Genomic DNA, 22,926 nt, shown 5'->3' with positions numbered 1-22,926 from the left:
GCCCAGATCTGCCCCTGCACGCACCCACGAGGGCTCTGCCCTCCAAGCGCCAACCCGCAGCTCGGGAGGGTTGGGATGTGCCGCGGTTCCCGCAGGAATGGGACACCTGTGGGTGACAGCTGGGGTGTCACCGTGCCCTGGGCACACCCCGAGTGCAGCCTGGCACAGCCAGCCCACACCGTGCCCGCTGCAGGGGCGGACAGGCGGGAGGCGCAGGCCCGGCGCTGCATTCCTTACCTGTGAAACAACCCCCGGAGAGCCAAAGCTTGGGGAATTCCTGGATCTCTTTGTAGTCACATTTCAGCTGTGACAGAGTGAGGATTTAAGTGAGGCAGACTCTGGAGGGGGAGGTTGTAAGTTCCTTTTAGAGCAATGGAGAGAAACTTTTGCAAACCTTGCCTTACCTGCTCCTGCTGCTAACAGGAGGATGAACTGGGAGCCAGGGCAGCAAGTTATTCAGAAATTACTGATTTTGAGTAATTCCTTCCAGAAGCATTCAAGAATTGGTTACTTTCAGATTTATATGTCCCTAAATCCAGAGGCAACTTTCAAGTGTAGGCAAGCCCTAGCAGTTGAAATGTGTAAAGAGGCAGGGGAAAAGAGAAAGGCAAAATGAAGCCACTCCACTGAATCAAAGGTCAAATTTAGGGTGAAAAATAGCGGAATTAGGAAGTTTGGCCAGTACTGAAAATTGTTGTGAGGGTATTTAGATGTAAAGGAGGCCCTGGTGCAGAAGCCCCCGGAGGGAGGAGGCTCCTGGCAGGGAGAGCTGGCACCACCACGATGGCACCGCCGCTGCGAGGCCTCGCAGGGCGCGGGTGGAGTGTGTACACAGCCTTGCAGACAGCCGCAAGAAATTATCTCATTAGTAAAGCCGGGCTAGCTGCGCTCCCCAGCACACAGCCGGCCTCCCACCGCACAGAAAAACTTGGTGTCTAATTAACCAAATCAAAGGGTCCCCCAGACGCAGCTGAGTGGGGCGGGCTCAGCGTGGAGCCCAGGCTCCTGCAGCAAGTTCTCCTGTGCACAGTGGAGCTAATGGATGTTGGTTTCTTAGGGCTGGAGCTCTGGCATGCCCTGTGCCCCCTGCGAGCCCCTCCAGCAGCGAGCAGGCAGGGAAAGGAGCCTTGGGGCAGGAGCCCCAGAGCCTGAGGCTCATTCTGAGAGCCCAGCCGAGCTGAAGCTCCTCACAGCCAGGGGCTCCCTGAGCTCACTCACCCTCCTCTCCCCTCCTGCCCTTCCTCTCTCCCGGCTCTACGACCTCTGTTTGCTCTCACGGCTGCTCGGAACGGGGCCACATAAGGAAGGGAACCTCACTTCCCCAGGACCTGGGACAAGGGAAAAGTGCAGGTGCTGCTGAGGCGGGGTTTTCCAGTCCCATTCCAGCTTTTACAGCTGCTCGGCCCCTCTGTCAGTGGGTGTAAAATGCTGCTGTTCCAGCTGAAAGCAGCACTGCACAGCTCCCGGGGCAGGAGAGCTCCCTGGCACTGCGGGGGGAAGGATTTGGGGTGTTTGTTTGAGAACAATCCTTTTCTTGCCTCAGGAGTGCGGGAGCTGCAGCTCCCCCTGCCCGCCCGGCTCCCGCGCCCAGGGCAGCTTGCTTTACAAACGCTTTTCTCTTCCCCTCGTGCTGGAAATTTGACTCTACAAAAACACTTGCACAGCAGCTAATTGCCATCCCTGCAGTGATTGAGCGCTCTAATTCCTGCCAGTCAGTGAACCAGCCCAAAGAGCTGCATTTCACAACTTGCTGAGTGTACAAACGCAGCCCTAGAGACACGACATAGCTGGGATTTTTTTTTTTTTCCTGGACATCTGGACCCTTCTCAATTTTGGAAATTTCTTTCTCTCCATTAGGCATAAGGAACACCCAAAGATAGAGGTGGCAACAAGGCCCATTCCAGGGAGACGCTGAGGAGACGTGGACCCACAGAGGCCCTGGAGACAAGCGGGGGTGCCAGGGATGATTGTCAGGAAATTGGTTTGGAGGTAAAGCTGGCGTCGTCCAGCCTGTCTCTTCACGATTTGAGGGCTCATCATCATCTTTTCATGGATTCCTACTGCCCAACAAAGTCCACGCCTTGCAAAGTGTTCCTTGATCTCCTGGTTTGTATCCAGAGGGCTGCTGTAAAAATTGTTCAGCTGGTCAGCGGCTTAGACCGCATCATTCCTCCCTTCCCTCCTCGCCGGCAGCCTCCTTTCCCTGCCCCAATTGCGGAGCGCTCATCTTCCCCTGCCAGCCCCTCATTACCCATTACAACAAGCCCCTTCATGCTCTGCCGCCCGTCCCACACCCGGCAGGAGCCTGGAGCGTGTGCACGGCCCCGCTGCGCCGGGAGCTCCGCTCGGTGTCCCGGAGCGCTGCCCCGGAGCTCACGGAGCGGGGGGATCGTTCTGTTCCCGCAGGGAGCACCAGAGGACACGGCCTCAAGCTGTGCAGGGAATGTTCACATCGGACATTAGGGACACGGTTCTTGCCCTTGGCTGTCCAGCCCGGCACGGGCGGGCCAGGGCAGCGCGGCAGAGCTCAGACAGCCCCGGTGCGGCAGCCGGGACAGCGGCAGCGTGGCCTCGGCAGCGCTGGGAGAGCGTGTGCTCGGCTTCGGGGTCTCAGGGATCGATCCCGGGATCGATCCCGTGATGGGATCCATGACTGATCCCGTGAGAGACCCCGTGATGGGTGCCATGATCGATCCCATGACTGGTTCCATTATTAAATCCCGTGACCGATCCCTTGACTGGTTCCAGGATCGATCCCGTGACCGATCCCGTGCCCAGTTCCAATATCAAACCCTTGATCGATCCCGTGCCTGGTTCCATGATCGATCCCGTGCCCGGTTCCAATATCAAACTCTTGATCGATCCCGTGCCTGGTTCCATGATCGATCCCGTGATCGATCCCGTGCCCGGTTCCAATATCAAACCCGTGATCGATCCCGTGCTCGGTTCTATGATCGATCCCGTGATCGATCCCGTGCCCGGTTCCAATATCAAACCCTTGATCGATCTCGTGCCCGGTTCCATGACCGATCCCGTGATCGATCCCGTGCCCGGTTCCATGACCGATCCCGTGCCCGGTTCCGTGATCGATCCCGTGCCCGGTTCCATGATCGATCCCGTTCCCGGTTCCATGACCGATCCCGTTCCCGGTTCCATGATCGATCCCGTGATCGATCCCGTTCCCGGTTCCATGACCGATCCCGTTCCCGGTTCCATGATCGATCCCGTGATCGATCCCGTGCCCGGTTCCATGATCGATCCCGTTCCCGGTTCCATGACCGATCCCGTGCCCGGTTCCATGATCGGTCCCGTGATCGATCCCGTTCCCGGTTCCATGACCGATCCCGTGCCCGGTTCCAATATCGATCCCGTGACCGATCCCGTGCCCGGTTCCATGATTGATCCCGTGATCGATCCCGTGCCCGGTTCCACGATCGATCCCGTGCCCGGTTCCATGATTGATCCCGTGCCCGGTTCCACGATCGATCCCGTGATCGATCCCGTGTCCGGTTCCATGATCGATCCCGTGCCCGGTTCCATGATCGATCCCGTGATCGATCCCGTGCCCGGTTCCATGATCGATCCCGTTCCCGGTTCCATGATCGATCCCGTTCCCGGTTCCATGATCGATCCCGTGATCGATCCCGTGCCCGGTTCCATGATCGATCCCGTTCCCGGTTCCATGATCGATCCCGTTCCCGGTTCCATGATCGATCCCGTGATCGATCCCGTTCCCGGTTCCATGCCCGGTCCCGCTCCCGGGCCCGCACGGTTCTCGCGCGCCCTCTACCGGGGCCGGGCGGGCAGTGCGCAGGCGCCCCGGTGCTTTCTGCGCATGCGCCCTGCGGGAGCAGCGCCTTCCCCCGGCGGGGCGGGGCCCGGCTCCGGCCGCCTTTTGCGCGTGCGCGCCGGGTCACGCGGCGGCGCGGGCCGGCTTAAGGCGGCGCGGGGCGGGGCGCGCGCACAGCCATGGCGCGCGGCAGCAGGAGCGCGGCGCGGCGCGGGCCGGCCCCGGCCCCAGCCCCAGCCAGGTACCGGGACCGGGCACACCGGGGCCGCACACACCGGGGCTGCACACCGCGGCACGCCGCCCGTGCCGCCCCCCCTGACTCCCTTCTCTCCGCAGCCCGGCCCCAGCGGCCCCGGTGCCCGCGGCGCAGCCGGCGCAGCCCGGGCTGATGGCGCAGATGGCGAGCACGGCGGCCGGCGTGGCCGTGGGCTCCGCCGTGGGACACGTGGTGGGCAGCGCCATCACCGGCGTCTTCAGCGGCGGCTCCTCCGAGCCCGCCAGGCCGGCGGCGCCCGCGCAGGTGCGAGCGGAGCCGGGCTGTGCCCTTGGGCCGCCCTTGGGCGGGGAGCGGGGCCGGGAGGGACGGGGGGATAGAGGGACGAGCCGCCCCCGCCGGAGGGGACGGGGCGCGGCCGCCCTGACCGCGCTGTGCCGCAGGAGCCCCGCGCCGCGCTGCAGCAGGCGCCCTACGGACCCTGCCACTATGAGATGAAGCAGTTCCTGGAGTGCGCCACCAACCAGCGAGACCTGACCCTGTGCGAGGGCTTCAACGAGGCGCTGAAGCAGTGCAAGTACAGCAATGGTGAGTGTGCCCTGGCCTGCGGCAGGGAGCTGCTGCCCGCAGAGCGCCTCCGAGGGCTTGAAGGTCGCAGAAGCGATCTTTGGGGATATAATGCCCTTCAGGGCTTTAGGAGGGAGCAGTTGTGTCTTTCCCGTGTCCTGAAGAGAAAAGGCAGCTGGAAAGGGAAGGAGAAATTATTTTGGCCATGTCTCTGGGAAGCCTGGGAGAATGTAGGTACCTTGTCAGAGGATCCACTCTTGGTGCTGTGGGAAGCCTGCTGCTCTCCCTGGCTGACTCTCTAATTCCTGCTGCATCTGCTACAAGCTGTTGTTAGTAGTTTGGTCATGATCTGGTTAGACTGGGTGAGAGAGCTTTAACTCCAGCTGCTGGAACATGTTCCTAATGCTGAACTTCTCCTTCCTCCTGTAGGTGTTTCTTCTCTCCTGTGAAGAATTCAGCCCCTCGTAGGCAGAGGACCGTGGTGTAGAGCCCTGCTATCCACAGGGAGTGGAAGGACACACAGGGAGCGAGCAGACTGACCAGACAGGAGCATTGTAGTGGTAATTCACTTCTGAACTAGTAGAGAAGGAAAGGAATGATTGGACCCAAGGGTCTTCAGTGTTCAGATAGCACTGTATTTATTACAGAGAAATAAAAGAATTTATTTGGACCTATCACCTGTGCACGCTCTTTATTTAATTGTCAAGCTAAAACTAAGCCACCAAAGCATTAGCACTGTCAGCCAGAGGACAAGGCACAAGTGTGTACTTCCTGCAAACGGGGTGCAGCCTAGCAAGGACTGTGCCTACATGACTTGGCAGAAGGAGATCCAGACCCTGGCTGCCCTCCGGGCAGAGGAGAGGCAGCAGAGAGGTAAGCCAGCATATAACCCGTGGTATTTTCAGTGACAAATTACTTCTCTATAGATATCCCCTTCCTGAGTACCTGTCCTGCCCTCAGAGCTAAGAGTGTGACCTGTCTGGCTGTGGGATGTGGATACAGTTGGCTGATCTGACTTTGAAGCTTTAGAAGGTTATGCAATGTTCTCAAGGTCACTGGCATCAGGTGAAGTTTGGAGCTGCTTTCCTCTTCCAGTCACCTTGGCAGCACAGCCTCGTGATTGCTGCCCATGGCCAGCAGGACACCCTGTTCCTCACGTTGGTCTAAGAGGAAATTCTGAGGTTTCAGCTGGAGTTTTAATGGTACAGCAGTGAAACCAGGACACTTTTCAGGTGCTTAACCGATGCATTTTTCATGGCAGAATGAGTATTTTAACATTTTGATCTCTACTGTTGAATAAAGGACAAGTTCTCAGCCCCTTGCTGGGATCTGTGAGGAAATCCAAATCTAGATGGTAAATGCTGGCAGCAGCTACTGGAGGCTGCTGTTGAAAGTCCTGCCCCTTCTAAATGTCACAGTCTTGGTAGGGGTGTCCTGAGCTGTGCCTGGCCTTATCAGGGGTGTCTTGTGCTCTCCTTAGAGACAGCCAGGGGAAAAGGCAGATGGCAGAGATTAAAAGCCCAAGTGCTCTATGTGCTGAGCTGTCCTGTGTGAGCAGGGAGGAACCACCCCAAAGCTGTTCAACTCCCTTTAAGAAATAAGTGTATTGGTGTGTTGCTCTGGGTGGAGAAGCTGTGAAGGACAACCAGCAGCAACACCTGCAGTAGGTGTGTTCTGCCTTTGACCCTTCTGCAGTTGTGGGGACTGGCTGTCTGGAGCAGCTTTTCCTGGTGATTGCAGTGGACAGTCCCTGCAGGGCCTCCAGGGTGCTGCAGTGGGAGCAGGCCCATGCAGTGACAGGAGTGCAGGTTCCTGTCCCTGGGCAGTGCAGGCTGTGCCAGGGGAACACGAGACCCCTGGAGCAGGAGGATGGTGCCCGTGCCTGGCTGTGATGCTGGGTTTGTCAGGGTGCAGCTTGGGGTGTGGTGGTGTGAAGCTCTGGGGGGCAGGGGATCCCAGGGAGAGGGGTCAGTAGCAGGGGACTCTTGCTGTGCTGGGAATAAGTACCTGGGCAGGTGTTTGGGCCCTGGTGGAGGCTGTGCTGCCTTTGTGACCCGTAATGGGTCTGTTCCTCACTTAGGGGTGTTCCTGTGTTCCAAGCTCCTCTTGCTCTGTAAGGTGGTCCTGTTCCTGGCTCGGGTGCTGCTGTGAGGCTGGGCTCTCTGCAATGAGCCCTTCTTCCTCTGGTCTGTCCTCTGAGTCTTTGCTGAGAGCTGCTGCAGCCGATCTGTGGAGTGACCAAGCCCTTGCAGAATTGTGTTTTCCTGCTGTGTTGGTCAGTTGCCCATTACATGTTGAGCAAGGCACTGCCAACCTGTGAGACTACAGCCTGGGAGAGACACTTAAGGGTTTCTCCATTTCTCCTGATGTCCTTCCCCCCCATTTGTTCCAAGGAGATGACCCTCTGCCACAGGGACAAGCTGGGTAGGCATGTCCTGGTGTGGGGTGCCACTCTTAACTGGGAGGGGTCCTGCCCAGCAGCCCTGCTCTTCCTCCCCCTTGGTGCCTGACTGCTCTCACTGCTCACAAGAGCCCTGAAGGAGCACAAGGGGATGAGGAGAGTCCCACAGGTGCTGTATGAGGGCTGAGCTGGGAACAGGAGTCATGCCTGCACCCCTGACTCCTCTGTGGAGGTGAAGTGGGTGCCTGGCTCTTACCTGGGAGATCAGGGTAGTGTTTCCCCAGGTCCTCAAGCAAAGATTCGTAGCAGGTGGCTTCAGAGTTTTCTTCTCCTGGCAGCAGAATGGGAGAAATGGATTAGTCTCTCTGCTGGCTGTAAACTGAAGGCTGGTAACTGGGGCAGGTGGTTTTGCCCAGGAAAAGTTCCTTCTCCTTGGAGTAGCCCTTGGACAAACAAAGGCTCAGCTCTAGCTCTTCAACCGAGCTGGCTTCTGCCTCCTCAGAGCTTCTGGGCTGTGTCCAAGTGACTGCTCAACAGATCTCTCCCCAGAGCAGACCCTTCCTGCCTGGGGGCTGGGCTGTGCTTCTGCACAAGGGACTCACGGACAGCTCTGATGAGGATGTAGCGCTGCCTTCCCTGCAGGTATTTACTGGCATATTCAGATGCAGGATCTTCCACTTTGCTCAGGTTCATCAGGGTGCCCTTTTCATCCATAAGATCAATGCAGTCTGCAGAGAGAGACATGGTGAAGGAAGCCCAGGCTGCCCCTGTGGGGCCAACATGAGTCTGTGGGGTTTAGAGGAATTTTCCTTGACAAGTTACACTTAGAACAGGATCTGCTGAGATTTGGGGAGTGGGAGGTTTGCTGTCCCTTTCCCTGCGTTTTGGGATGTTCTGTGACTCCCATGTGACCCATTTGTTACCCTGTGCTGTTCCTCTATGGGCGAGTGGCAGTCCCTCGGTGAGCACAGCCCAGAGCCCTCGTACCTTCAGGCCTGCACTGACACTTCCACTTCAGGTGCCCTGTGAGGGTCTGGACGCAGCAGAGCAGGTTCACCATCTCTTGGCAGTTGGCTGCAGACAGGGAATGAGACCTGAGACAAGAGTGTGGTCCCCCCAAACCCAGGGACCACTCGGGCAGGTGCAGCAGAGGTGCCCAATAGGGCCAGCAAAGGCAGGACCCTCACGTGGCATCAGCAGGGCCTTGGGTGCTGAGAGCGCCCAGGTCAAGGGGGAGAAGATGAGCACTTTAATTTGGGGAATGTTGGAATCCTGGATGCTGAGAATTTTAAACTTTCTGTGCTTAAAGGCACAGACCCACAAGAGAACACTGCATTTGACCTGAGGTCGTTGAGCAGGCTTTTAAAATTAATTAATAGCACTGGGATTACGGTTGTGGAGTTGGTTAGAAGTGTGCGATATCACAGTGTGGAAAGCTTAGAGTTTGGGATTTTAGACTCTAGAAATAAATATGAAACAAGATGGAGGTTTCAGGGTGGAGGAAGGTTGTTCTTTACCTTCTTCCTTCTTCTCCATGGGTTTGGATGATGTTTTGTAACCGGAGAGAAAAGTCCACATTGTGGACTTCAGAGGATCAGTTATTGGGTTAAAAGGGAAAATAATCTAGGTGTCCTTTCTTAATTGGATAGTTTAGTTTTAAAAGACCTTGTAACAAGAGTTAGCCATTTTGTGCCTTGTTAATGAAAAAGCTGCCAAACTCACGGTAGCAAGACTGTAACATAGATAAGAAATAATAAACACCTGAGTGTGAATGTGAAATACCATCTCACGTGCCTTCAATCCTGACCTCCAGAAAGTGATAGAGGAAAATGGTTTTGATTAATGAAGTGTCTCTGTCCTTCGTTTCATCAAGCATGAGTAGGAAAAAGCAGTGAGCCCTCGTCCTTGCCAGTCCCCTTCTACAGGCTGGTCCCAGTCACAAGGGGAAAGAGCTGGAGATTGTGGCTGAGTCACCCAGGGATGTTTTGGCCATGAACTCTGACCGAGTTTGTTACAATTGAGAAATCCCCCAGGGCTGACACACGTCAGTAGTCAGAGCTGGGGATCCAATTCAAATAGCAGAGGGAGCAAAGGCTTAGGACTGTTTGTGTCTGATGGCTTCAGCCACGAGTGTCTGGGGTAAGGCCAAGGCTTTCAGCCAGCTGGGTGAGGTCAGGATAGGGGCTGCTCATGCTTTCTCTCCGAAACAGAGCCAGGAGTTCAGTCAGGGAACCCTTCCCACACAGCCCAGAACAGAGGAGCTCTGCTAGCAGCTGGCACTTGTTCCCCATGGCTCTTCTGGTTGTGTCTAGATAAGCAGGGCTCCCTCCGGTGGCTTCCCAGAGCTGCCAGGCTGGGAGCTCATCCTCACCTCCAGCCTCCCTCCCTGTGCTTAGGAGTGTACCCTCTCTCTGTGATTTGGAGTGTAGAGGTAATAATCTCCCTTTTTAAAAGTGGGTAGGGTGCAGGATGCTGCCGTGCCCTGGCAGAGCTCTCCTGCCTGTTCCCTAAGCACCGGGCATCGCTGTGTCCCTCCCTGCCCCTTGCGGGGTGACCAGGGTGGCCCAGGTGCCCGGCCAGGGCGTTCCCCACCTACCTCCGAATCTCACGGTGGCGAACATGGTGCTGCCGTGCCCCGGCAGGGCGGTGGGGCCGGGTCCCGTCCTGCGGGCAGTGCTGGGAGCTGCTGGAGAGCCCCGCACACACCGGCTCCATCTCCAGGGACGCTGTTGTGGTTTCAGTAGCCAGATTGCCCAGCAACAGTGAATGGCCCTGCGGATTCTGGAGCCTCCTGTGGGGGAGAGAGGGGAGGCAGAGTAAGGGCTGAGCTAAACAACAGCCTTGGGAAGGTTGCCGGCCCCATGTGGGCCCAGATGCTCTGAATTTCCGACTTCTTGTAGTCTCGTGGTGTTTCCTGCCCCCCCTCAATCTGTCCTGCAGCTCATCTGGGCTGTGGTGGTGCCACATCTGTTCACCTGAGCCCAGCACTGCTGCAAGGCCAGCCTGGCCAGCTGTGTGACATGGCTGGATGCCACTGGAAAAACCTCCCTGAGGACCCTGCCTGTGCTGGTCCTGCTCTGGAGCAGGAGGCACTGGGGTTTTGCAGCCCCATGGTGGACATGGTCGTGTGCCAGCTGCATCTTCTGTTTGGTGCCCAAATGTTGCTGTGCAAGTGTTCCTGCAGTCAGGGCCCTGTAGCATCATCCCCTTTTCCTGTGGAAAACACAGATGAAAGCATGTCCCTGGGCTGCTCAGCAGATGAGGAGGCTGGAGTGGTGGGAACCGGTAACAACACTGATGGGCTGCATTATCCAGTGCTCACTGCTCTGAGGACAAATTCCCTTTTCTGGAATGCCTCTCTTTGCTTGAGGAGGTGATTTCCCTCTGTCCTGGCAGGTTTCATTTCACAGTCAGTCTAATCCATGGACTTGACCTGCTCAGAGCTTGGGACAAGGTGTGTGTGTGACACTCCTCCCCTGGGACATGTGCAGGGAGACTTGTGTTCATCTTGCCACCACTTTGCAGAATCTGGGGAGTGCAGGTGTGTGGCAGGCACATTCTTCTTCCTCTTTCAGGAGTTTTTCATAGAGGAGCACAGACGAAAGAAAGAGAAAACAATTTCTATTTCTGCTCCTTGTTTTCCCATGTGGAATGTGTTTGGAGAATTGTTTCCCTGGGGTGAGTGCTTGGTTGGATTCTGGTGAGGATTGTTTGAGCCTGATGGCCAATCCAACCCACCTGGGGCTGGACTCTTGAGAACAGGGTCACGAGTTGTAGTGAGTTAAATATGGGAGTTAGAGAAAGTAGGTTTGTAGTTTTAGTATCTCCTTTAAATAGTATATTAATGTATTTTAGTATAGTTATAACAAATCATTCAGCCTTCTGGAGTCAAACATCATCATTTCTTCCCACTGGGTTCACCTGCACTTACAATACAGGTGGGCAACAGCTGCAGCTGTACCTGCAGGGTGCTCCTACCTGCAAGAGCTCATGAAAAACACAACCTGCTGGCATCTGCAGGGGCAAACTTGCAAACGTCCTCGCCTTGGGGCCTGTGTGTGCAGATGAGAAGTGCCTGCTGCCCTCACTGCTGAGGACAGCCTGTGCTGGTGGCCGTGGGACGCGGTGGCCCTGGGCAGGTGTCACAGACAGGAGTGGCTTCACGCCCGCTGAGCCGTGGCTGTTGCTGTAACAGTCTGCTGTCCTTCCGCAGCAGCTGTGCCGCAGCCACCTCTGCCCCGGCTCCCTGGGGACACGCCTCCACCAGGGCTGCCCACGGCCAAGAGACAGCACCCTCAGCACCTGCTATGTGTAGTAGATATAATTCGCGCCATTTCTAATATGATATATGTGATATTGAATATTTGTTAAAATATACATGTTTGTATTAGGATTCCCCCCCCATCTTCACAGGCTCAGGCGAGACCGGGTGTAGATTGGAAACTGATTTACAAGTAAGAAGGTACGGCTCGCCAGGAGATGGGCCATGGCTAGGGAGATACAGAAACCCCAGGTGCTGATTGTTAGCATGAACAACCCGAGATGGATATCATGGAAATCCTGAGGCAGATACATGCGAATGCAGTGTTCCCAAATTCCCGTAAATTTCATCAAAGGATTCAACAAACTCCAGACACTGATTTGTTCTCCCTCATCACCAAAAAGGAAAATCTTATTAACATATAGACTCTGAATAGAAGAAAAGACTGATTGCTGAAATCTTGGCCTCAGGCGGACTTTTCCCTATAAAAACCACTTGTGCCACGATGGAGGTGTGTGGGCATGGAGGAAAACCTCTGCTGAGGCTGACTCCTTGTTGCACACCCAGGGCCGACCCCGGGCTCGGCTCTGTTCTTTCCTTGTGGCTGGCTAGATAAAATTTGATTGCAAAAAAATTATTTTATTTTTCATATTAATTTGGCTGGACAAATTTTCATTTATAACAGCACCCTCAACACCCTCAGCAGCTCCCAGCCCTTGCTGCAAGTTATGCTGAGACCCTGCCAAGTCATTCCTGCCACCGTGTCAGACCGCAGGGACACCTCTCTGCCAGCGATGCCACCCCAGTGCCCAGGGTGTGGCGTGGTGGGGTGGGCTGTGGTGTGCTGGTGCAGCTGAAGGAAACGGGCTGGGGTGAAGGTGGGTGGCTCTCAGCCCCTCCCTGAAGCCCAGCTGCAGCAGAGCGAGCAGCCCCGGGGAGCTGAGTCCCCTGAGCCCCCCGTGTCATTTACATACATCCCACCAGTGGCCCCGCACAGCACCCGGGCTTTGTGCAGCACCCCAGAGCTGCTCTGAGAGCCTCCCTCCCTCTGCCTCCTGCCATGGCCCTGCGCCTCACGGTGCTGCTCCTGCTGGGGACACTGGGCACAGGTAAGGCTGCTGTGGCTGAATCAGCTCTGCCTGGGGGCACTGCAGGGTGGAGCCAGGCCTGGGCTCTCCAAGGAGGGCTTGGTTTGAGTAGGGCGTTTTGCTCTGGGGCCGTTGGGTTGGGTAATGCTTTGTGGACATTTGGGGGCTGAGGGTGATGGGGGACACGGCTCAGCCCATCACTAACTGCACCCCTGGTGCGTGCAGCTGCCAGGGCCCAGCCCGTGCTGAGCCAGCCGCAGTCCGTGTTCGTGCTGCCCGGGCAGAGCGCTCGGCTCTTCTGCACCCTGAGCCCCCAGTACAACATCAGCCAGTTCGGCATCTCCTGGTACCAGCAGCGCCCGGGCCGCTCCCTCAGCTACCTGCTCTACTACAACTCCGAGCGGGACAAGCACAAGCCTGCCAGGACTCCCGACCGCTTCTCGGCCACCAAAGACTTCGCCAGCAACGCCTGCATCCTCACCATCGCAGCCGCCTGCCAGGACGACAACGGCACCTATTACTGCGCCCTGGCACCTGCCCTCAAATGGCTCTAGCACGGGCTATCACTGCTCTCAAATGGCTCTAGCACGGGCTATCACTGCTCTCAAATGGCTCTAGCACGGGCTATCACTGCGCCTATCACTGCCCTCAAATGGCTCTAGCACGGGCTATCATTGCACCTATCACTGCTCTTAAATGGCTCTAGCACGGGCTGTCACTGTGCCCATCACTGCTCTCAAATGGCTCTAGCACGGGCACCTGAAGCTTTCCGCGCTTTCCTTGGCGTCCCTGTCTCAGCAGGGAGCACAGCAGCCCTGGGAGGGATGGGAAATCCATCTTTGCATGCTTGAGCAGGCCAACCTCCTCTGTGTCCCCAGGCGTCCCCACGGGCAGTGGCCAGCCCGGCAGGGAGCGCCGGGGCCTTCCTGGGCTCCTCCAGCACCGCGACCTGGCTGCGGCTTCCGCAGAGCTCAAATAAAGGCAATAAAGGCCAACCCTCACCTCACCTCACCCCGCGGCTCCTGTCGTGTGTCCCCGGGCCCAGGGCGGGCAGCAGCGGCCGCGGCCCTGGCGCGGCTCTGGGCCGGCTGCAGCCCGCACCCACCCCTGCAGCAGCCCCTGCACGGCTCCCGGGGGGACAGGGACACGCGTGCCCGCGGGGACTCTGCGGGGACGGTTTGTCACGGCAGGACGAGGACATCCCCACACGATCCCCACAGAACTGGGAACGCCGCCATTGCCGCACTGCGCCTGCGCAGCTCCGCGCGCGCCCCCGCGGATGTCACGTGAGGGGCGGCCGGCGCTACCATTGGCTCAAGGCAACACAAAATCAGCCGCGTCACTTCCGGGATACCTCAGTCCGTGTTCGGGCCCCGCGGCGGTCGGGTCGGGCCGCTGCCCTGCTCCTGTGACCAGCACACCGCGCTATGAAAGCCAGTGTCCACAGGAGACAGAGGAGTCCTGCAAATTTATTCGATTAAAGGGAGAGAGTCCACCACGCCATATCCCCGTGGGGTCTCTGTCGAGATTTCAGAGAATGCAGCCACCTTTTATCCTAAACTCCCGGCCGCAGGTTGCCCTCTTCCTTTCCCAATTGCCTGAGGCATAGTGGCAGGAGCTGGGCACTGTACTGTGTAAAGCAAGCACGGGATAATGAATTATTATCTTCTTAACTGAGTCCTGTTTATTATGTTTGTCAAAGGCAAAGATCAAATTTGGTGCAAGGGGTTCCAAGGGCTAAAAGGAGATGCTGCCCGAGATGCAGATGTGAAACATTTTGGGATGTGCCAGAACTGCCACGGAGCTGGAGCAGGCTGACAGACCATCCTGCCTCCTTCCCTGCAGCAGTGCGGGAAGGCACAGGCAGGTCTGGGAAAGGCGCTGTGGAGAGCTCAGCTCCACCCTTCGGCCTCCTGCACAACCAGGAGTGAAGCACATTTGTAATACCAAGGCCTGAACAAGTTCAAGCAAACAAAGCTTCCCTGCTCTCTGTCAAAAGTGGACAGCAGAGAGCTGCTCGTAAAACTGGACTCCTCTTTGAGGAAACTGCTGCAGAGTAACAAGGAAAGTGTTTAGAGACAATAAACATCCCATCCTAGGCAGATCCCTGCTCTTCTCTTGTGCTTTGGGACTGTGGCAGAACAACTCCATTGGAGTTCTGAATGGTTTAAACTCACTAAGAGGAACATAAGTACTATAGTGACAAATCCCAATACAATTCCTTTAGACTAAGGAGGAAAAAAAAGCCCTACCAACTTTAGTCAGGATCTAATATTATCCCTTCTAGCTGGCACAGCAAAGCAGGGACTGAAAGGCATCCACAACTAGCTATGCAAAGCATCCATACTTTCAGCCAGTGACCCATATAAAATGAATAAATAATTCATAATTACATATGTAGTGTACACCATGCATGTCAAGAAGGGTTCCAGAGAGAGAAGCACAGTGGGCATGCTTTGCCCTCTGAAAGGAAATGTCCTCCAGTTACTACTGTCCCTCTGGAAAGTCTCTGGACTGCAGAGACACAACTGAACCTCCATTTACAGCTGCAAAACCACATTAGATATTTTCCCCATGATGTTCTATAGCCTAGATTGACTCCACGATTCCTGAAATTTAGAGGAAGTATTCAAAGAATGCACTGGCACAGTAGCACAGTACCAGCACTCCAAAGCAGGTGCACAATAAATTGAAGAAAGCAAGATTCAGTCCTGAAGAAGTTCCTTACTTCCTCTCTTCACCTCTGGGTTTGCCCCCACATACAAGGCAAGCTTTTTACACAGAGGCTTGGGTAAAGCAGCAGCTGCTGTCGTGTTCTTTGGGATTCAAGGCTCCAGTTCCTTCCTTCTGCTGCTCAGACCTGCAGCTCTCAAACAGGCAGGAGCTCTGGGGGGTACTCCCCATAGCAGTATTTGGCAATTGGGTCTCTGTAGGTGTTCTCATGCTGCACACTCTGCCAGGAAAGAAGAAGTTTTGACAATATACACACAGTGAAACAAGGCATCCCTTCACTGAGGGAAAATAATGCATAGAGTTTATGTACAGGCAAGAAAAATTCCCAAATTCTTTTACACATCAGAGTGCCTTTGAAGTCAAAGAACTCCGCATTGCCAGCTGATGTATTACAGCACTGCAGTGTTGAACCAGAACCTCCTTTTCAAAAGATTATCCAAGTAGGTGGGAACAGAGCTCATTAAAAAGAAATAGATCTGTTTAGGCAGTATCATCAAATGTTCTAAGCAAGCAGAGCACAATGAAGTTGCAACTTGAGATGTGTGCATTTTTCTTGACAAAAGGTAGAGTTCAGATTTTATGCGTAAAAAATCCCAGTAGCTTTGGAGACATCTGGAACTCTATCCTTTGTTTGCAGTCCATCCCTATTGCTGCCTGAAATACTGAAGTTGCAGGACATGGCCAACAGTACTTTCTAAAAGGGCCACTGCTTGCTTAGACCAAAACTTCTAATAAAATCACATGGGTAACAGAAGTCCACTTCTGTCCTTAATAAGCAAAGAATTTACAACATAATTTTTGAGTTACTGTGCAGGTGATTGTCAGCACATGGTTGGTCTCCAGCTGTACCATAAAATAAAGAGCATTCTGAGGCTACTGGGAACAGCTCTCACTGTCTTAATCCTAATGAGATCTTCCCCAAAACTCATCTGAGATATTCACTGGTCATTGAACTCTTTCTGTTTTTAGTTAAGCCCCTCTTTTCTGAAGAGAATGTGGAACTCATCCTGCTCTAAATACATGCTTTGCTTCAGACTGGCTCTCAGCCATAGCGTCAGCTTTGATGAAAACACAAACACGACATACCAGCCATGCATAGGATTGAGCCCCATTTCCCAAGGGCACTTTTTGGGCCCTGGACATGTGCTGGTGCCTCACCTGTGATGAAGTCCTACACTTGGCCAGACACAGCTCAAAGTGATCTTCCACTGCCATGAAGAGGTTTTGGAACGCAATCGCTGCCCGGTTCAAGAACCGCTCCAGGAGATGTTGCTGAAGTGGCCAGCAAAGAGAAGGCAAAAATCAGAAACAGTCTGCTTCAGCAAGGAGTAATCAAAGCCCACCCCAGCCTACAAAGCTCAGGTATCAGAGGTAGAGTAAACAATTCCACTTAGGATTTCTAGCAAGCACTGAAAGGCTCATGCCTCAGAACCCCAGCAGCAGGACAAGAATCTAAAAGCTCACAGAAAAAGGGGAAATGCCAATTACAAAACTAATAGTGGCTGGAATAACTCTTCTGTATCCATTTCCCTTCAGCAAATGCAATTACCCTGAAGCTGAAACACTTTTCTAGGCTCCCAGTATTTCCTCCATAAGGTGGGAAGGACGAGTTTTGTTAAAGCTTTATTTATAGCTTGCCATACGCTCCTTGGAGCTCTTCCTCATCCTCCCAAGAATTAAGGAACTGTCCCTCCAAGGGAAAAGCTCCTCACAAAGAAGCACTTTTAGCCACAGAGGGAGCCAACAGCTGAGAACACCCGGAAAGCAGGAGGAAGTGCATCACCTTGCTGGGCTGCAGGCAGCAGGACACGCAGAACTCGTAGATGCTGCAGCAGCCGTTGGGCAGGCAGCTGTCACAGCTGTACAGCTTCGTGCTGGGCACGTGCACATTGCAGCAGCCATTCACCAGCAGGTCCTTCCTCTCACAGATGTAGCCTGGAAAACAGCAACAGCAGTGACAACTGGCAAGGCACACCCCTCTGTACGTAAATCTGCAGTAAGAATCACATTCCTCAAAAGCAGGTCTGTTTGTCGTTTAGTAGATGATGATCCTCCTCAGTCCTATGCAGCCACTCTTTGAAATGGAGAGCAGTGCTCCAGACAGCCTGGTGTTACCTGCACAGCTACCACATCCTGCTCTAATATGTGCTGTAGATACACCATGAGTATTTAAATGCAGATTATTTAAGTTCTGACTTTTTTGGGCACAGTTCTTTGTTGTGAAAGAGGGAATGGGATTGGCATTGATTATATTGGAAAAAACCCATGTTTTTACAATGGGGCTGTGTCTGGATAATTCCTTTACAGTTCTGTATGAAGAGACTTAGATTTAGCCATGCAGGACAGTGTAATATTCATTGCTGAGTAGAATCCTTAACAGCATAGAAATATGGTGTATATCCTTATGGAAATGGTCCTACCACAGTGTTAGACTCTGAGAGATCTGTAATTTTTAGAGATCTTATGAACTGGCACTAAGTCAGGCAGTGCCAAATTTAACAATGATGCAAATCACAAAAGATGTGGTGGGTTTTCCATAGCCTTGACTTGTGGCCAAGAAAGATCCAGGTCTAAGCAACAAGCACAGTGCAGGGCAGGAAAGAGTCTTTAACTTCTACTGCTTCAAACAAGTGGTTAATAACCTTGGGTTTACAAGGGTCAGACAAGCTCATTAACTGTGCCTGAGCACTAATTACACCAGCCCTGAGCTGCATCCGTACAAGGCCAAGGCTTCCTCAGTTGCTCTCCTTAACTCCCCTGACAGCAGGAGCACACTGCAGGGAGACACAAAGAGCTCTGCAAGCAACCACAGCAAATTGAGCAGGACTCTGTCTCTGGGCTCTGTGCAAAGGTAACTGGAATTCTTTGGCTTTAAGGTGGTCACAGTCACACTCTCACAGCCCTGGGCCTGAGCCTGGTGTGCACAGAACCAAAGCAGCAGCATCTGCAGCCACAGTGAAATTGAGCCAGCCAGAGGAGAGCAGGCCAAGGGCTGAGTGAAAATCCCTTAATAAAGAGCAGTTGTTACATCAAAGTGCCATCAGCAGTCAGACAGACAAAACAGCGTTCAGCAGTGCCAGATGCAGAATAAATTCAACTAAATATCAACCATACCCAGTTCATCTGTAATGAGGAGCTTCCCCTGCACAGAGTTCCTGCACTGGTTGCTCAGCTGACTGCTGTTCCCCGAGCTGAACTTCACCTTCCACATGATGGGCTGCTCATGCTCCTGCACTTGGAGGAGAGTCCGATCTCTCACCATCCTCTCTTCCTGCAAGAAAAACAGGAATGCCACCAAACATACCAGTTCCTCCTGCCACTTCAATCCACGTGCCTCTCCCAGGATTAAAGATGCCTAGTACTTGTAAACTCCACAGCACAGGAAATTATAGCATCAACAGTGCAAACAACTTACTACTTGCAGTATTTTATACTAGATGCATATACACACATATATACTTCACACCATACACAACAGGAAGACACACAGTCCAGTAAAGTCAGGGCATTCCAGTTCACCATGGATCAGCTAACACAGCTGAACTCAGTCACTACAACCACAAAAGTAGCATAAATTATATTAAATAACCACAGCTGAACGTATTTCTCTTTCATGAGCCCTTTGCCAGTGGAATCACCACTCCCAAGAGACACAACAACACCCACCAAACCCAGCGGAGACTTTCTTTTCCCAGTTTTGGTTCAAACCATCAAACACAGAATCGGGCATTCCTATTTTAAGCCCCATTAGGTATTTATAACGCCATCCTTACGGCAGCGTTACCCAGGCGAGCGGTGACAGCACCTGCAGAACGAAAGCCCCCGCGGCACACGGGATGTTTTACCCCAGCCCGCGGCGTGCGGGGCCGGCACCGACCTGCTTGAAGGTGCTGCTGATGAAATAAACGAGCGAGAGCCCCAAGACGACGCCGAGGACCCATCGCTTCCTGAGCAGCCGCCGCCAGAGCACGGCCCCGCAGGGCACCATGGCCGGGCGCGGGGCAGCGCGGGCGCGGGGCCGGCATCACCGGCGGGCCCGCAGCGAGCGGCGCCAGCCCGGGGGCCCCGGCGCGGCCCCGGCGCGGCCCGAGCGCTTCCGCCGCGGGGCGGGACCGGGCGGGGCGGGCGGAAACCGCGGCCGGGCGTGCGCGGGGCGGCACCGGCGGCACCGGGCCGGGCGGAGCCGAGCCGAGCCGGGCCGCACCGAGCCGGGCCGAGCCGAGCCGAGACGAACCGAGCCGGGCCGGGCCGAGCCGAGCCGAGCCGAACCGAACCGAGCCGAGTCGCCCCGCTGGGTACGGGCACCGCCGGGCCGGGCCGGGCGTCACGGATTCCAACGCGAACCTCCTTCCCCCGCCTAACCGGGAAAAAAGGCCTGTGTGTGCATGTGTATATGTGTGTACGTATGGGATTGTATGTTTTTAATTTGTATATATATATATGTGTGTTGTATATATGTGTATATAGGATATGCACATATGCATGTGTATACATAGATGTATATATGTGTGCATAGGTATAGAACTGTATTAATAGATATTTCTGTGTATATATGTATGTATATCTGCATGTATACAGGTGTATATCTCTATATGTATACTATGTATATGTGTATTTGTATATATATGTGTGTGTGTACATGTGTATATATACGTATATAGGAGTGTATCTATATATGCATGTGTGTATATATAGATGTATATATGCGTGCATAGGTATAGAACTGTATTAATAGATATTTCTGTGTATATATGTATGTATATCTGTATGTATACAGGTGTATATCTCTATATGTATACTATGTATATGTGTATGTGTACATATAGGTGTATATATGTATGCATATGTATAGAACCATATTAATAGATATGTCTGTATATATATGTATATACATATATGCATATCTATACATATATATGTATGTATGTTTATATATTTATACTATGTGTATATATAGATTTATATATGCATATGTATAGAACTGTATTAATAGATATGTCTGTATATAAATGTATATACAACTATGTGCACCTGTATCTATGTATATCTATGCATATCTGTATATGCATACTATGTATATGGTGTGTACATATGTAGATGTGTATGTTTAGAACTGTGTTAATAGATACGTCTGTATACATGTGTATATACATGTATATATATACATATAGATATGTATAGGATTGTTAATAGATGGGTATGTAGGTATACATTAACAGATCTATACTCATACATCAATATATATGTATGTGTATATATATGTGTAAACGCACATATATACATATGTACATATATAAATATATGTATGTATATGCATTTATATTATAATATAATATTATAATTAATATATATAATAATATATATTATAATATATAAAATTAATATTATATATTGCATTTATATTATAATATATATTATAATATATACTATATGTACATACATATATGTATGTACAGATGTATATATAAAATATATATTATGCCATATGTGTGTGATACATTCTGTGATACAAGTGCATGTATGTATAAATACATTTATGTCTGTCTGTATTTATTACAGCCTCACTCAGGTGTGTGTGTGTGATAAAAGCTGTGTGTATGGACTGTCTGTATTTGTGTCAGTATTTATTACAGCCACACTCGGGTGTGTGTGTGTGATAAAAGCTGTGTGTATGGACTGTATTTATGTCAGTATTTATTACAGCCACACTCGGGTGTGTGTGTGTGATAAAAGCTGTGTGTATGGACTGTCTGTATTTATGTCTGTATTTATTACAGCCACACTCGGGTGTGTGTGTGATAAAAGCTGTGTGTATGGACGCAGTGAAGGCAGAGTGCAGCTCTGGGAGCGCTCCAGGGAGTGCCTGTGTGGGAAGCAGGGCTGCAGGGGCCAGTCCCAGAGGAAAACAGCTTTGCTGGGTCATGCACATGGGCAGGGCTTGAAGCACTGAGGGTTCCTGCGCCTCTCTGCCTTTCCCAGGGAGATGGAGAGGTAAAACTCCTTGTGCTGTGCTGAAAATTGCTATTTCTGTGTGCTTCCTCCAGGCAGGCCTGTGTGAGCACTGGGGGCAGGCGCTGACAGTCACTGCCTGGGAGTGAGGACCTGGGATGAGTTTGAAATCTGCACTGGCCTGGACTGTATGAGGTGCTCCATCTGTGGATGTCTGCATGCCTGGGATTCCATCTCTGCCAGTGTGGCACCTGTCACCTCTGGATGAAGCTGCTCTTCAGGTACTGTGCTTTGAGACAGCTGGCAAACCTTCCTAGACCCACTGTGCCTTTACATGTGGGCTGCACATCTTTATATATATTGTCATGTGTTATGAGTAATGTTATAACTTTTTATATTCAAGAGTATTTAGATCTTTGTCTTTACATTTTATTAAGTAGCTGTTGTACTTTGGGCCTATTGTCCAGGCTTTGTAGATTAAAATGAATGAGTTGCTTGTTTAAAATAATATTGTCATAAGATTATTGTATTTTTTTCATTAAAAATGTTTACACATTTTCTTTTTCTTCCTCCCTCTCAGTTTTGCTTTGCAGAGCAAGTTCCTGCAGAAAAGGAAGACTGGATCTGATTTCCCAAGAGGCTGTTGAGTCACGGGTCACATCAAGAGCCACTGTTAGCTGTGCCCATGTTCCTTGGCAGGCCATGCCATCCTTCCTGGTGACTGTCACTCCCTGCAGGAGGGGACCTGAGTGACTCCTGCCCCCTGGACACCTGTGTGCCCCCATTTGCCATTCAAAGCTGTCTCTTCAAGTCCACTGAGAACCAAATGGGAGCTCGAGGTGCTCTGGAGCAGAAGCAAATGATTGCTGCCAGCCATGTCCCCAGCTGAGCGGGTCCCACAGCCCTCTGCCCCCAGGGCCTGTGCCAGTAGCCACTCTGGGATTTGCTGAGCCACAGGGTTCATGTTGAGCGTGTTGTGTTTTAGGGTTTTGAGGAAAATGCAGAGGCGGCACAGCAGCAACACGGACACCGTGCCTCCTGAAAGGTAAATCTTCCCCTTCTTCTTCCCTCCATGTTCCTCTCCCAAGAGGAGGGTTCTGATTTAAGAGTAGGGGGTGTTTTACAAGATGAAAGTTCAAAATTGAGAAAGTCAGATTCATGTGTGTGTGGTGTGGCCGGGCTCTCTGCTCGAGTCTGGGGATTCTAGAGACAAGTTTACTTTTCTCCTTGCTGTCACTCACTGACTGCTGCCAGCCACAGTGTTTCAGGGTGATCCAGGGTGGCACAGCTGGCACACAGCTGGCTGAGCACGGGCAGGATGTGTGGAGCTTGGAGGAGGGGTTGGATTCATGGCCCCGTCCTGTGGGGACCCTGAGCACTGTCAGTGTGCAGGGATGGACCTGTGTGAACAGGAACCATTTACACTTCTCTTTTTGAGGTGTTTAAAAAGTCTGCTGGTCTGAAGCTCCCAACTGCTCTGACTTAGTGTTTTATAAAGAGTTTGTGTGACCCTTTGCATCTTCCCAGAGTCTATCTTCATGTATGTATTTAGAATACCTCTAATTTGTTTCTGTAATTATAACATCAGCAAGGGAGCCTTGCCACTGTTGTTGTTCTAGTACTAAATATTCCCTGGTGCTTTCCCAGAGTTGGACTATGACTTTTTAAATTTTTATTCCTGAAGAAGAAACTAATCTAATTACTCCAAGACAAAGATGGAACTAACAAATTTCATTGCTCTGTTTGAGCTGAGATTATAAGTGAAAGATCATAAGTAAATAATTTATTTTTATAGTGGTTTTGCAATTACCGTTGAAGCCTTATGTCATGGTCATTGCTAGCATGGTACCATTCTTAATTTCAGGGGAAAGAAAGCCATCTTCAGTTTTTTTCTGCGTGATACTTCTGATTTTTAACAGGGTA

At 52.4% G+C, this 22,926-nt stretch overlaps 5 protein-coding genes across 10 annotated transcripts in view; 3 read left to right on the top strand and 2 right to left on the bottom strand.

The window, feature by feature from the left end:
- The first annotated feature begins 3,926 nt into the window (after window positions 1-3,926).
- CHCHD10 (coiled-coil-helix-coiled-coil-helix domain containing 10) lies at window positions 3,927-5,245 on the top strand. Of its 2 annotated transcripts, none has more exon segments than NM_001245547.2 (4): window positions 3,927-4,031; window positions 4,127-4,310; window positions 4,448-4,592; window positions 5,001-5,245. In NM_001245547.2, coding segments are annotated over 4 exon segments (411 nt in total). In that variant the 5' UTR covers window positions 3,927-3,969; the 3' UTR covers window positions 5,021-5,245.
- C15H22orf15 (chromosome 15 C22orf15 homolog) lies at window positions 5,186-13,583 on the bottom strand. Of its 2 annotated transcripts, XM_030285850.4 has the most exons (6): window positions 13,324-13,583; window positions 9,569-9,763; window positions 7,960-8,046; window positions 7,575-7,700; window positions 7,229-7,303; window positions 5,186-6,798 (listed from the first exon to the last, which is right to left on the bottom strand). In XM_030285850.4, exons 2-6 carry the CDS (start codon window positions 9,591-9,593, stop codon window positions 6,644-6,646), a joined length of 468 nt encoding a protein of 155 aa, XP_030141710.1. In that variant the 5' UTR covers window positions 9,594-9,763; window positions 13,324-13,583; the 3' UTR covers window positions 5,186-6,643. The 2 variants fall into 2 exon arrangements, with proteins under 2 accessions (XP_030141710.1, XP_072792120.1); XM_072936019.1 differs by lacking the exon at window positions 7,960-8,046.
- On the top strand, window positions 11,779-13,332 carry VPREB3 (V-set pre-B cell surrogate light chain 3). Its single transcript, XM_032751217.3, has 2 exons — window positions 11,779-12,342; window positions 12,547-13,332. The coding sequence occupies exons 1-2, from the start codon at window positions 12,294-12,296 to the stop codon at window positions 12,873-12,875; spliced, it is 378 nt and encodes a 125-aa protein (XP_032607108.3). The 5' UTR covers window positions 11,779-12,293; the 3' UTR covers window positions 12,876-13,332.
- A 191-nt stretch (window positions 13,584-13,774) lies between the features above and the next one.
- SPRING1 (SREBF pathway regulator in golgi 1) lies at window positions 13,775-19,152 on the bottom strand. The gene is made up of 5 exons (XM_002200030.7): window positions 18,932-19,152; window positions 18,169-18,325; window positions 16,838-16,989; window positions 16,213-16,326; window positions 13,775-15,274 (listed from the first exon to the last, which is right to left on the bottom strand). The coding sequence occupies exons 1-5, from the start codon at window positions 19,040-19,042 to the stop codon at window positions 15,191-15,193; spliced, it is 618 nt and encodes a 205-aa protein (XP_002200066.1). The 5' UTR covers window positions 19,043-19,152; the 3' UTR covers window positions 13,775-15,190.
- Window positions 19,153-19,264: 112 nt separating this feature from the next.
- The window catches only part of RNFT2 (ring finger protein, transmembrane 2), a 29,607-nt gene continuing 25,945 nt past the window's right edge, over window positions 19,265-22,926 (top strand). Inside the window, exons 1-3 of one of the 4 annotated variants that reach the window (XM_072936146.1) lie at window positions 19,265-19,349; window positions 21,099-21,284; window positions 21,584-22,048. In XM_072936146.1, coding sequence (XP_072792247.1) covers window positions 21,966-22,048 — 83 coding nt within the window. In that variant the 5' untranslated portion in view covers window positions 19,265-19,349; window positions 21,099-21,284; window positions 21,584-21,965. Of the gene's footprint in view, window positions 19,454-21,098; window positions 21,285-21,583; window positions 22,049-22,926 lie in introns of all 4 variants that reach the window. The other 3 variants (XM_072936143.1, XM_072936144.1, XM_072936147.1) reach the window with 3 other exon arrangements.

The sequence above is a fragment of the Taeniopygia guttata genome, chromosome 15 (assembly GCF_048771995.1).
Source record: "Taeniopygia guttata chromosome 15, bTaeGut7.mat, whole genome shotgun sequence".
NCBI lineage: Eukaryota > Metazoa > Chordata > Aves > Passeriformes > Estrildidae > Taeniopygia > Taeniopygia guttata.
This window is presented reverse-complemented; position numbering and strand designations above follow the sequence as displayed.